Source organism: Pelodiscus sinensis, chromosome 20 (assembly GCF_052426305.1).
Source record: "Pelodiscus sinensis isolate ZL-2025 chromosome 20, ASM5242630v1, whole genome shotgun sequence".
In the NCBI taxonomy this organism is placed as follows: domain Eukaryota; kingdom Metazoa; phylum Chordata; order Testudines; family Trionychidae; genus Pelodiscus; species Pelodiscus sinensis.
In genome coordinates, this window is record NC_143071.1 from 22,547,958 (window position 1) to 22,562,848 (window position 14,891).

At 43.9% G+C, this 14,891-nt stretch overlaps 1 protein-coding gene across 7 annotated transcripts in view; it reads right to left on the reverse strand.

Annotated features, from left to right (window-relative positions):
• TNRC6C (trinucleotide repeat containing adaptor 6C) overlaps window positions 1–14,891 on the reverse strand; it is a 351,877-nt gene that overhangs the window by 8,664 nt on the left and 328,322 nt on the right. For all 7 annotated transcript variants that reach the window (XM_075903557.2, XM_014573581.4, XM_075903558.2 and 4 more), the window contains 3 exons: window positions 14,349–14,543; window positions 13,171–13,241; window positions 11,360–11,499 (listed from right to left, as the gene is read on the reverse strand). In XM_075903557.2, the coding sequence (XP_075759672.1) occupies window positions 11,360–11,499; window positions 13,171–13,241; window positions 14,349–14,543 (406 nt within the window). The remainder of the gene's footprint in view (window positions 1–11,359; window positions 11,500–13,170; window positions 13,242–14,348; window positions 14,544–14,891) is intronic.

A 14,891-nucleotide genomic window follows, 5' to 3' on the forward strand; every position in this document is an offset into this window, starting at 1 on the left:
TAACTCTTTTGCTCCTTATCATTTTAACAGAACCTGCTAACTTGTTTATCTCATACTGCTTCCCATGTGTCCCAAACCTCCGACTGTCCCTTAACTAACGAACAGAGCTCTCAGCTTCCTTCCCAATTACTTCTATAATGCAGATATTTGTTTTCATACAAAATTCTGTAGCACATTAAATTAGTAGCAGCATAGAATACATGGAATTAATCAAATGGAACAAGGATAAATTCCATATTTAATTAAATAAAACCCCTATTTTTAATTTAATCCGAAACTACTACAGAAAACATCTACTTTGTTACAGAATCCTGAGACTTTCCAGAAGAAATTAAGTAAAGCTTTCCACGGAGTATACAGGATTGTGTGCATGAGATACACATAAAGAAGAGCTGAAATGATTAGTGTTTACAGCATAAGTGGGTATACTAGTATTCCATGGATGGTGCCTATGCATGTGTTTCCTGCTAGAATCAACCTCTTTAGAATTTTGCATGTTTGTCCTTCCTGCATGCCCAAGAGTAATGATCTGTTGTGTAATGTAACAGAACTTTTTAAAGCATTATCTTTTTGAGGATCTCAGCTCATTTATCAAATGCAAGTAGGCACTGTTACTCCCAATTTAAAAGATGAGAAAAAGAGGATGTGGCAAGGGCCCCTCTTCCCCAAGCCACCACTGGGTAGGCCTCCTCCCCTTAGCCCCCCGAGTTAGGGGTCTTGCAGCCGGTCTCAATGGTAGGGAGCCTGGGCCAGTTGTCCACAGGCTCCCTCCTTAGCTGCCTTTACCTAATGCTGGTCAAAATTGTTCTCTCCGGTTACTTCCTCTCTGCCTCTCCACCACCTTCCTTTCGTCCTCTCCCTCTCCTCCCCAGCCTGCAACTGGTGAAGCTTTTAAAGGCCTTTAGACAGACAGCAGAGAAGTCAGCTGGCTCCAATTAGTCTGAGCCAGCTCCCTCCCAGCTGCATCCAATTGGGCTGCAGTTCTCTGCTTCTCTCACAGGGTTTTTCCCTTTTGGGCTGCCTTTTCCCTTCTCTGCAGCAGCTCCCTGGCCTGACCCTGTCACACATCCTCCCCCCCCCCCCCGCTCAACTCTATGGGGCTGGGTTACTTGGGTCGGACAACAATGCAGCCTTGACAACCCGTCTGCATTCCCATGCTGGGTTCTTGATCTATGTTGCACGTGGAAGTGAAAGGGCTGCAGGGACAGAAACCACCGGGTAACCCTCGAATTTCTGCCCTTGTTTTGGTGCATCCACTGCAGAGGTGCAAAATCGGTGACCAGGGTAAACTTCTGCCCACAGAGGTAGTAGCGAAGGCTTTCCATGGCCCACTTTACCGCGAGACGTTCCCTTTCTACCACAGCTTAGTTTCGTTCCCTCGGCAGCAGCTTCCTGCTGAGGTACAGTATTGGGTGCTCCTCTTCTCTGACCATTTGAGACAACACAGCTCCCAGTCCTACCTTGGAGGCATCGGTTTCCAGGATAAACTCCTTCTTAAAATCAGGGGCTATGAGAACTGGCTTGCCGCAGAGGGCATTATTGAGATCTTTAAAAGCTTCTTCCGTCTCCATGGTCCACTTTACAATGTCGGGACCACAAGTTCTAGTCAGGTTGGTCAGAGGGCAGGCCCTGGAGGCAAAGTTGGGGATGAATCTGCGGTAATATCCAACCAACCCTAAAAATGCCCTGACCTGCTTTTTCCAGGTTGTTCGGGGCCAATTCTGTATTGCATCCACTTTGTTGAGCTGGGGCCTCACTACCCCTCTTCCCACGATATACCCGAGATATTTGGCCTCGGCCAGCCCAATCATACACTTTGCGGGATTCGCCGTAAGTCCCGCTCTCCTTAATGTCTCCAATACTGCCTCTACTTTTTCAATGTGTGTGTCCCAATCAGGACTGTGGACAACAACATCGTCCAAATAGGCAGCTGCATACTTGGCATGGGGCCGCAACAGCTTGTCCATGAGCCTTTGAAACATTGCAGGAGCCCCATACAAACCAAAAGGGAGGACCGTGTACTGAAAGAGACCCTCCGGAGTTGAAAAGGCTGTCTTTTCTCTGGCCCCTGGTGCTAGGGGTATCTGCCAGTAACCCTTGGTTAAATCAAGGGTGGATAGAAATCGGGCCTTACCCAGTTGGCATGGGATAGGCATTAAATTTGGATACTTCGTTTAACTTTCGAAAGTCATTGCAAAAGTGAAGGCTTCCATCTGGCTTGGGCACCATAACAATAGGGCTAGACCACTGGCTACGGGACTCCTCAATGACTCCGAGCTTCAGCATTTTCTCAACTTCAGCTTGGACCTCTTTTTGTTTTGCCTCGGGTATCCGGTATGGCTTAACGTGCACCTTCACCCCGGGGTCTGTGATGATGTCATGGTAAACCTCCGTAGTTCTACCCGGTTCTGTCGAAAACACATCCTGATTCTGCTCAATCATGCCGGCTGCTTCGGCCTGTTGGTCCGGAGTCAGCTCGGGAGATATTTCCATCCACGTTGGTGGGTTTTCCCTTTGGGGTGGTGGCCCCAGTGCAACCAATGCCACTTCTCTGTCTTGCCAGGGTTTCAGCAGGTTGACATGATATACTTGCTCAAGCTTTCGCTGGCCAGGCTGGCGAACCTTATAGTTTACCTCTCCCACTGCTTCTATTATTTCATATGGCTCCTGCCACTGGGCTAGGAGCTTACTCTCTGCAGTTGGCACTAGCACCATCACCCGGTCTCCCAACTGGAACTTCCGAGAGGTTGCTCGCCGGTTGTAATAGACCTGTTGTGTGCCTTTTCTAGGTGCTTCCACACTATGGGGGTGACTGGCTATCCTGTTCCTCATTTGGAGCACATGATCAACTATATTTCTCCCCAGGTTGAGTTGTTCCTCCTAGGCCTCTTCAGCAAGGTCTAGTATGCCCCGTGGGTTACGCCCATACAAAAGTTCAAACGGGGAGAAGCCAGTAGAAGCTTGGGGAACTTCCCTTACCGCGAACATGAGGTAGGGTAGTAGCATATCCCAATCTTTGCCATCCCGGCTTACCACTTTCTTAAGCATACTTTTTAGGGTCCTGTTAAACCGTTCAACTTGACCATCGGTTTGAGGATGGTATACTGAGGTCCGCAGGGCCTGTATGCGAAGCAAGGTACACAAGTCTTTCATACGCTTGGACACAAAGGAGGTCCCTTGGTCTGTTAGGATTTCTTTAGGAATCCCTACCCTAGAAAAGATTTGAATTAGTTCCTTAGCGATGGTCTTGGATAGGGTGTTGCGGAGGGGCACTGCCTCTGGGTATCGAGTAGTATAGTCCACTACAACTATTATGCATTGATGGCTCTGGGCAGACTTTTCTAGTTGGCCAACTATGTCCAAAGCAATCTGTTCAAATGGGATTTCAATGATTGGTAGGGGTACTAATGGGGCCCTCAGGTGTGGTCGGGGCCCATGTAGTTGGCACTCCGGGCAGGAAGCACAATACCTCTGGACTTCTACATAGATCACAGGCCAAAAGAACCTCTGAAGAATGTGGTCCAGGGTTTTATCCACCCCTAGATGTCCTCCAAATAGATGACTGTATACCAATTCCAGTACTGCCCCCCGGTGCTCTCGGGGTACCAAGAGTTGTTCCACCTCTTGGCCCTGTATATGAGCTACCCTATATAGAAGATCCTCCTTGATTATATAGTAGGGCCCAGTGCCCTTGTTCCTCCCCTCCACTGGGACCCCATTAACTTCAACCAACTCCTTACGGATATTCTGATATATTGGATCATTGGCTTGATCCTGCCCAAAGGTCTCACTTGGGGATCTCACCTGCTCCAGGGAACCTAGCCCTCTTTCCTCCCCTGATGAGCTGGGTCCTGCTTCAGGCTCATCCTGTCCTGGGGCTTCTGCTCTAGTAGTTGGGTAGGCCTCCCCCTCTACCAGTGCCTGCTTCCAACCTTGGATCAAGATCCTCATCCCCAATTTTTTTGTGGCCCTTCTCTCCTGTTGGGTTTTCCGGGGTTCCCCAGGCATTGAGAACAGGTCCTGGGAGAACTCATGGAAGGCCGGGAGAGAGCTATCCTCCTCCCCCCAGTCCCATGGTAGCAGGTCACTAAACCCGGGGAAGTCTTGTCCAATGACCACCGGGAAGGGGAGCTTCGGGACCACCCCCACAGTTACCTCTGTAACCCGCCCTTGTACTTCTATTTCCACAGGAATGGTGGGGTAATAATTAGTATCCCCGTGTACACAAGATACCCCAGTGTACTTGGCTCAAGTTAGCTGGTCTTGCCCCACTAGCTTCCCTGAGACCAACGTAACTGCACTCCCGGAATCTACTAAGGCGGTGGTTTCCACCCCATTCATTTTCATGGGTTGGGTATACTGATGGGGGCCCACCTAGGACACTAGGACACTTTGTAGGTTCCCCAGGTCACATTGCATAGGCTCGTCTACGTTGGGGCACTGAACCACAATATGCCCTATCTCCCCACAGGCATAACATCTCTAACCTGGGTGGGACAACCCCTTTTGTTTTGGGCTGTTGGGTCTTGATCCCTGGCCCTCTCCCATCCAGACCCCAAGGTCTTTTGCCCATCCTGTTCGCTCTTCCGCCTCCTTTCTTCCTGTCTGGACTCTGTCAGAAACTTCAGGGGCCCGGGGTCTTGGGGTAAAGGTGGACCTTCTGCTCCACTGCACCTCGACTCTGGGGCTGCAGGAAAGTCCCTTAGCCATCAATCGTCTCTCAATGAGAGCCACCAGCTCATCAAACGTCGCGGGGTCATTCTGGCCCACCCATTCCCGAAGGTCTGGGGGTAAACCCCTCATGTACCGGTCAAGGACGATCACCTCGATAATCTTTTCGGGGCTGTGGATGTCAGGACGCAGCCACTTCTGGGCCAGATGGACCAGATCAAACAACTGAGTTCTGGGGCCCTGGTCGTCTCAATATTGCCAGTTATGAAATCTCTGGGCTCTCACTGCGACCGTGACCCCAGCCCGTGCCTGGATCACAGCTTTCAGCTGGGGGTAGTCGGATGTAGCTTCCTCTGCCATGTCAAGATATGCCTTCTGGGCTTTCCCACTCAGAAAAGGGGCCAAAATGCTGGCCCACTGAGCTTGAGCTGTCCTTTTGAAGGCCAACAGATAGGCCTCAACCTCATCATCTTTTGTCATTTTGTGTAAGTAGAAATTGGCCTGTAAGGGTTGGGCCCCATCTTGATCACGTACCTGGACTGTCAGGGCTTTCAGCTGATTCACCACCTCCTGCAGGGTGGCCCTGTCCTGGGCTACCTGGCTCATCAACAACTGGGTAGTTTCTTGTTGGATCTGCACCGACTCCTGCTGGGCAGCTGCTTTTACCCGAGTAGCCTCTTGTTGGGCAGCCGTGGCCTGCACCAGTGCTTTTACCAGGTCCTCTATGGGTACTTTTGCTTTGCGAAGGGCCAACTTGGCTAGATTTGGGTTGCTGTGAGGCCTCACAGCTGCAATCCCACTTCTGACACCAGGTGTGACAAGGGCACCTCTTCCCCAAGCCACTACTGGGTAGGCCTCCTCCCCTTAGCCCCCCCGAGTTAGGGGATCTTGCAGCGGGTCTCAATGGTAGGGTGCCCGGGCCAGGTGTCCACAGGCTCCTTCCTTAGCTGCCTTTACCTAATGCTGGTCAAAATTGTTCTCTCCAGTTACTTCCTCTCTGCCTCTCCACCACCTTCCTTTCGTCATCTCCCTCTCTTCCCCAGCCTCCAACTGGTGAGGCTTTTAAAGGCCTTTAGACAGACAGCAGAGAAGTCAGCTGGCCCCAATTAGCCTGAGCCAGCTCCCTCCCAGCTGTATCCAATTGGGCTGCAGTTCTCTGCTTCTCTCACAGGATTTTTCCCTTTTGGATTGCCTTTTCCCCTCTCTGCAGCAGCTCCCTGGCCTGACCCTGTCACAAGGAAAAGAGGTTAAGTGAGTTGCTCCAGGTCATATATTAAGCCAGTGGTAGAGTTGGAACCTGTGTTTCCTAAATACCAGTTCAGTAATGCATATTTTCTAAAAATAATTGCATATAAGCCATTATTTTAGTTTCAGTTGTGAAATAATGCCTGAAGTCTTTTAGCATTATATTACAATCTTGCTAATTTTTGAAAATATCTTTTAAAGTTACCACTATTGTCCTCCAAACCAATATGTTATTGCATCTATCTATCAATCTAGAACATAACCCAATACACAACCTACATAAAGCAAAGGTCTGCCATATCCTTTATAGCAATATGTACTAACATTACTTCCCCGCTTATCAAAATTTCTCCTTTAAATGGATGGCTCTAAAACCCTGGAGAACATTAAAAATGTACTATACACACTTTTAATATACATACTGATTTTTAAATCTACATTTTCAATATTACAGAATAAGCACCCCTTTAAGGACAGAATTCTTTCTAACTTAATGATTTCAGTTTAGATATGGAACTAAGTTAGGGCAATTTTTGACCTTTATTTGTTCTGAATGCTGTCTTTAATTAAGAAAAGGTCAAAAGTTTAAAAAGAAAATCTTTATGCAAATTTTTCTATATTATGTACACTTTATTCTTTTACATAATGAGGTTGATCATGGGAAGCTAGCTGCAACTTGGCATCTGGAGTACTCCATAATTTTAAAGTGTAGGGATATATAGAAATATATATATATAAATTGCTATAATGGATCAGTCAGATGGTAAATCTAGCCAGTATCTTATCTCCAACAGTGGTCAGTCAGCATAAGTTGCTTCAGAGAAGAGTGCTTTACAAGTATGAATAATCTGCCAGTAGGGAAGATTTCTTCATATTCTTTAGCAATTCATGATTGATTTATATCCTGAAGCATTAGGATTAATATTCCTTTTATGAAACAAAAGACAGGACTATGTAGCACTTTAAAGACTAACAAGATGGTTTATTAGGTGATGAGCTTTTGTGGGCCAGACCCACTTCCTTCTTCTACTATTTGATCTGAGGAAGTGGGTCTGGCCCACGAAAGCTCATCACCTAATAAACCATCTTGTTAGTCTTTAAAGTGCTACATAGTCCTGTATTTTGATTCAGCTACACCAGACTAACACGGCTACATTTCTATCACTATTCCTTTTATGGATATTCTCATCCCAGTAAATATCAAATCCTTTTTGATTGCTACTAAAATCTTGCCCTCAGTGACAGTGGCAATGAGTTTCACAAGTTTTTTTTCTTTTAGAAATGTTTAAATAAGAACAAAACATAAGAACGGCCGTACTGGGTCAGACCAAAGGTCCTTCTAGCCCAGTATCCTGTCTACCGACAGTGACCAGCGCCAGGTGCCCCAGAGAGGGTGGACCGAAGACAATGATCAAGCGATTTGTCTCCTGCCATCCCTCTCAAGCCTCTGACAAACAGAGGCCAAGGACACCATTTTATCCCCTGGCTAATAGCCTTTTATGGACCTAACCTCCAGGAAATTATCTAGCTTCTCTTTAAACTCTATTAGGGTATGTTTACACTACCCTCCTAATTCGAACTAGGAGGGTAATGTAGGCATACCGCACTTGCAAATGAAGCCCGGGATTTGAATTTCCCGGGCTTCATTTGCATAAGCCGTGCGCCGCCATTTTTAAATCCCGGCTAGTTCGAACCCCGTGCAGCGCGGCTACACGCGGCACCGAGTAGCTAGTTCGGATTAGCCTTCTAATCCGAACTAGCTGTACTCCTCGTGGCACGGGGTTCGAACTAGCTGGGATTTAAAAATGGCGGCGCCCGTCTTATGCAAATGAAGCCCGGGAAATTCAAATCCCGGGTTTCATTTGCAAGTGCGGTATGCCTACATTACCCCGCTAGTTCGAACTAGCGGAGTAGTGTAGACATACCCTTATAGTCCTAGCCTTCACAGCTTTCTCTGGCAAGGACTTCCACAGGTTGACTACATGCTGTGTGAAGAAGAACTTTCTTTTATTAGTTTTAAACCTGCTACCCATTAATTTCATTTGGTGTCCTCTAGTTCTTCTATTTAGGGAACTAATAAATAACTTTTCTTTATAGGCCCTCTCCACAACACTCATGATTTTATATACCTCTATCATATCCCCCCTCAGTCTCCTCTTTTCTAAACTGAAAAGTCCCAGTCGCTTTAACCTCTCCTCAAATGGGACCCGTTCCAAACCCCTCATCATTTTAGTTTCCCTTTTCTGAACCTTTTCCAAGGCCAAAATATCTTTTTTGAGGCAAGGAGACCACATCTGTACACAGTATTCAAGATGTGGGCGTACACATTAGTTTTATACAGGGGCAGTAAGATATTCTGTGTCTTATTTTCTATCCCTTTCCTAATAATTCCTAACATCCTATTTGCCTTTTTGACCGCCGCTGCACACTGCGTGGACGTTTTCAGAGAACTGTCCACGATAACTCCAAGATCCCTTTCCTGATTTGTTGTAGCCAAATTAGCCCCCATCATACTGTACGTATAGCTGGGGTTATTTTTCCCAATGTGCATTACTTTACACTTATCCACATTAAATTTTGCTGCCCAATCACTGAGTTTGGTGAGATCTTCTTGGAGTCCCTCACAGTCTGCTTCTGTCTTGACTATCCTAAACAGTTTGGTATCATCCGCAAACTTTACTACCTCACTGCTTACCCCTTTCTCCAGATCACTTATGAATAAGTTGAAAAGGACTGGTCCCAGGACTGACCCTTGGGGGACACCACTAGTTACTCCTCTCCAATCTGAAAATTTACCATTTATTCCTACCCTTTGTTTCCTGTCTTTTAACCAGTTCTCAACCCAAGAAAGGACCTTCCCTCTTATCCCATGGCCACATAATTTACACAAGAGCCTTTGGTGAGGGACCTTGTCAAAGGCTTTCTGAAAATCCAAGTATACTATATCTACTGGATCCCCCTTATCCGCATGCTTGTTAACCCCTTCAAAGAACTCTAATAGATTAGTAAAACAGGATTTCCCTTTACAGAAACCATGTTGACTTTTGTCCAACAAATTATGTTCTTCTACATGCTTCACAATTTTATTCTTTACTATTGTTTCGACTAATTTGCCCGGTACTGAAGTTAGACTTACCCGTCTGTAATTGCCAGGATCACCTCTAGAGCCCTTTTTAAATATTGGTGTCACGTTGGCTACCTTCCAGTCATTAGGTACGGAAGCCGATTTAAAGGATAGGTTACAAACCACAGATAATAGTTCAGCAATTTCCCATTTGAGTTCTTTTAGAACCCTTGGATGAATGCCATCCGGTCCCGGAGATTTGTTAACATTAAGTTTTTCTATTCGTTCCAAAACCTCCTCTAATGACACTTCAATCCGGGACAGTTCCTCAGATTCATCACCCACAAAGGACGGTGCAGATTCGGGAATCTCCCCAACGTCCTCAGCCGTGAAGACTGAAGCAAAGAAATCATTTAGTTTCTCCGCAATGGCTTTATCGTCCTTGATTGCTCGTTTTATAGCTTGATCATCTAGGGGACCCACAGGTTTTTTAGCAGGCTTCCTGCTTCTAATGTACTTAAAAAACATTTTGTTATTTCTTTCTGAGTTTTTGGCTAGCTGTTTCTCAAAATCTTTTTTTGCTTTTCTTATTACATTTTTACACTTGATTTGACAGTGTTTATGTTCCTTTCTATTTATCTCACTAGGACTGGACTTCCACTTCTTAAAAGATACCTTTTTGTCCCTCACTGCTTCTTTTACATGGCAGTTAAGCCACGGTGACACTGTTTTAGGTCTCTTGCTATGTTTTTTACTTTGGGATATACATTTAAGTTGGGCCTCTATTATGGTGTCTTTAAAAAGTTTCCATGCAGCTTTCAGGGATTTGGCTCTAGTCACTGTGCCTTTTAATTTCTGTTTAACTAACCTCCTCATTTTTGTGTAATTCCCCTTTTTGAAATTAAATGCCAGGGTGCTGGACTGCTGAGGTGTTGGTGTTCTTCCCACCACAGGAATGTTGAATGTTATTATATTATGGTCACTATTCCCAAGCGGTCCTGTAACGGTTATTTCCTGGACCTGATCCTGCACTCCACTCAGGACTAAATCGAGAATTGCCTCTCCCCTTGTGGGTTCCTGAACCAGCTGCTTGAAGAAGCAGTCATTTAAGCCATTGAGAAATTTTATCTCCGCTTCTCTTCCTGAGGTGACATGTATCCAGTCAAAATGGGGGTAATTAAAATCCCCCATTATTATAGAGTTCTTTATTTTGGTAGCCTCTCTAATCTCCCTCAGCATTTCAATGTCAGTATTGCTGTCCTGGTCAGGTGGTCGGTAATATATCCCTACTGCTAATTTCTTATTATTGGAGCATGGAATTACTATCCATAGCGATTCTATGGAACATGTTGATTCATTTAATATTTTTATTTCATTTGATTCTACATTATCTTTCACATACAGTGCCACTCCGCCACCCACCCGGCCTGCTCTATCCTTTCGATATATTTTATATCCCGGTATGATTGTGTCCAACAGATTTTCCTCATTCCACCAGGTTTCAGTGATGCCTATTATGTCAATCTCCTCATTTAATACGAGGTACTCTAGTTCACCCATCTTATTAGTCAGACTCCTAGCATTTGTGTAGAAGCACTTTAAAAATTTGCCACTGCTTATTTGTCTGCCCTTCCCTGATGCATTGGATTCCTTTGAATGCGGTTGTGTGTCTGCTCTGGCCCATGGTTTGTCCTCTCCCCTCCTCTCTTTCTTACTACAGCTTAGAGAATCTCTATCAATGGATTCTCCTCTAAGAGAAGTCTTCCTCCGATTTACGTGCATCTCCGCACCAATCGGCTTTTCCCCATCTCTTAGTTTAAAAACTGCCCTACGGCCTTTTTAATGTTTAGGATAACCTCTCATTAGTTTAAACATTTTTCAGTTTCATTGGCAGTCCCCTTGAAACAAAAATAAATACCAGTATAGGAACTACCTTTTCTACACCATTCCTTATGTTGATTATCTGTAGTATGTCCCCTTTTATTTTTTCTTTGAAATAAACAGTTTTAGTTTTTTACTATTTTGCACATGAATTTTTTCCCCGTGATTTTAATAATTTTTGTTGACAGTCTTTCGTTTCCACCTATTTCTGTTATATCTTTGTTGAGATGATGTGAGCAGAACTCAATACAGTACAGTGAACACCCACTATCAATTTATGTAGTGGCACTTCATACACTACTTTGAGTGTATCTAGTTAGTCCATGGGTACTTCTCTTTATGTCGCTCTCCTACAGTTTCTGTTATTAGATAATTTCCAAAACACAACCAATAAATTAGTAGAGCAAATAAGTGCCATAGCAATCTAACGCTTAGGAGAACAGATGCTATACTAGATTCTACTTCACAGAAAAAAGGGAAAGAAGAGGGAAAACATACATATGCAGAGACTTCTGGGCCTTGGCTGCTTCTTCCTTGGAACTGTAGCGGACCACAGCATTCCCTTGAGTCAGGTTCAGGTGGAATGTAATTAAAGGGCCGTGTTGCAAACACAGTGTCCGAAGTGTGGAACCATCAATCTAATTGCAGAGGGAGAAAAAAGTGGTCTTGTTTTTCTGTGGTTGTCCTTAGTATGTTTGTTAATGGAAAAGGCTTTAAATGATAAAGGAAAAAATTTAGAGTGCAAGTGTAGTTTCCTCCCACAAGCTAAAATAATGGAATTAGATGCATCACTATTTTATGAGGCAATTTTTTTCAACTTCTTTCTACATAGTTCATATTAATAAAGCTTATTTTTCCAAGACATCTCCTGGTCTCTGCACCCACTGCTTTCAGTCTTATGCATCTCCATGGGAATTACACCATGGAGAGGAGTAGAGGAATTGACAGATTGGGGAAAATAGAAGAGTAATTCTCCCATCCCCTCAAAAATTAGATTTGCCCTCCACAGTATCAACCACACAAGGAATTTTTAAACAAATAAATTATGTGCACTGGAATGGCTAATTATACAGATTCAGAATTTGTGTGTGATTTGCTCAGCAGCAGATCTAAAAGTGCTTTACAAAGATCAGAATAATTACTAATGGGGAACAGACATGGGAAATGATTTACCCAAGGTCACTCAGCAGCCCAGTAGCAGAGTTGGGAACAGAAGCAGGGATTCCAGTGTGCTAGTTATTAAGCCACTGTGGCTCCCATTAAAACCATTATATGGATCATTCTCAACATATTACCATGACTCTCTGTATCTGGAGGGAGCACCTCGTGTAAATACAATTGTGGTACTGCATACAACTCATGCTATGTGAGGTATCAGTGAAGAAGTTACGATTGGCTGAAAGTCATGATTCTATATAAATATGTACATCTTTAGTGCGTATGAAGTTATGAGCTCATGTTTTATGGCTGTCACTAAAACATGCTGTAAACTGGGGAATCAGTCAGATATTAGCTCCCCAGAGACAACAACAAGGAAAGTAGTCTTGCTACACAAGGTGGGTGTCAAACAACCATCAACAGCCATTGTCCAACAAGAGAGCTATAATTCAGTGACTCACCATGCCCACCAGACATGTCTGGACTTGTGTTTTCCAAGTGCATGGAATAAAGATAGAAAACAGCAACAAGGCCACTCAGAAGCTTGAGGACTCCAATTGAGGAGAGTGGCTTAAGTTTAAGGGACAAACTTCTATATTAAGAATCACAAAATCCGGTGGGGTGAGAAAAACAGCTTAATCTAGAGGTTACCCAGTCTAAAAGGGTTGAGAATTTACAGTGTGCTTATATTTTACTTTCTTTTGGTAACCACTTTGACTTTTTGAGTATCACATATAGTCACTTAAAATATGCATAGTCACTTAAAATTATCTTCCAGAGTCAATAAACTTGTATTGGTTATCTTTTCTACTGACTTTGCCCAAAGTGTTTGTCAATTTGCTCAGGTTTACAAAGGCTGGTATGTAGGCACTTTCCAATGATGAAGTGGTGAACCTTTTGCACTGCTCATCTTGCCAGGAGGGCTTTGTTGCTTGTCACTAGCAATGCAGCGTGAGAGACAGCCCAGGCTGGAGAGTTAAGGGAGCACAGTGGTCCCAGGCTGCATCCCAGGGATTCCATCACAACTACTGTTATTGGTACATAGATGAATATTATATACACTCATTGCAATAGACTAAAATTACCACAGCTGATAAGCATTCTTTCTACCATCTGGTTCTTTGTGTAGTCAAACATACTATTCTCCTTACCTGGGGTGTGAGGTTACGTAGAACCAGCCAGCTGCTTGTTCTTCCTGAGCTGTCAGTACTCCAGGCAGAACCTATCATAAATCCAGAAAGGGAACAATTTAGTATTATAGTGAGAGCACATTACAACAATCAGACTCATCAGGAGTAAAGAGTGTGTAAGATGCAACACACTAGCAACACAACCGCTATTGTAAACATATTCATTAACAATCCAATAAGCAATTTATCTCCATCCTCTTTTCTTTTCTTACATGGCATGAAAAGAGGGAGCTCCATGATTAGAATGTGTCAAGTTGACTCTGAAGGAGCAGTGGGATTTCTCCCTTTCTTGCCATCATCTCTTTCGTAGGTGACTACTTTGACACTATATTGGCAAAAGCTAGTATTTTACCAAAAACCTTCAGGTTACACTGGATTTAGTCAGCAGGTGACACCTTAAAAGATATGGAGATGACATTTTCTAGTGGCATTTGAAAAACTGCAGTACCTCTAAAACTTTGGTGAAAGTATGGAGGATGCAGATAAAATCTTATCAGCATGCTGTGGCTCTCATGTGGGATTTTGCCTGCAAAAAATGGATGTGACAACCTTTGACAGCTGGGCAGAATATTTAATTCCAAAATTTTTGGGAAGATGGTTGATAAAAATAGTTATTAGCAGTGATATTTATTTCTGATCCAGATTTTTTTATAAACACAGAGCACATAGCTGTAGAAACAAAATTATGACAGCCAAATAAACAGATTGTACTTGAAAGAAGTTATACACACTGTCTGGAAGCCCTACCATCCCTTCAATTGTATTCATCATACAACATGGAATAATCAGGTTCTGGAAGACTTGCATCCCTGCTATAGATATGTACTGTGCTTAATTTGTAATGAAAGAGGTTCTTGGGGTATGATCACCAACCCTAGGGGTGCCGGGGATTAGTCCTGGCAAGCCCTGGCACAAATTAAACACTGGATATGTATTCTGTGTAATAAAGTCTACTGATTTATAACAATTTATAACAATTCACAGAAAAACACTCGCTGCAAAAGAAAAAGGTCTCTTAAGATATGTAAAAAAATGAATACTATAAACAAGTCCCCCTGTTGTAGTAAAATTATTTCCCACTTATAATAATAATAAAAAGAGCATTGCAATATTATAAAATATAGGAGTCAGAGGAATACCAGAAGAGTAAGAGCTGGTCCAACCCAGTGGGCTGGCACCCCAGGTAGATGATGGCTTGGTGTTTGTTAAACCTGGAGGTGGTCTTGTAGGAGCAGTAGTGTTTCTGGGTACCTTCCATAGTTCATGGGATAAAGACGCTTGTGTGTGAGAGATTGGGCCAGAGGACCAAGTAGACTTGATGTCTGATAATTTACCTGCAACAGAGAAACATAATTCACACATTTTTGGTAAGCAGGTTAAAAAATGTGAACAATTTGGGTGTGTCTAGACTACATGGCTCCGTCGACGGAGCCATGTAAACTAGTTTACCCGACATAGTAAATGAAGTGGGGATTTAAATAATTTCCACTTCATTAAAATAAAAATGGCCGCCCCACTGTGCCAACAATCAGCTGATGCAGCGCAGTGCGGCAGTCTAGATGCAGTGCGGTTGACAAGAGAAGCCTTTGTCGACTGCTCCCTTATGCCTCGTGAAACTTGACTATGCTTCATTGACTATGTCAATAAACTAGTTTACATGGCTCTGTCGACGGAGCCATGTA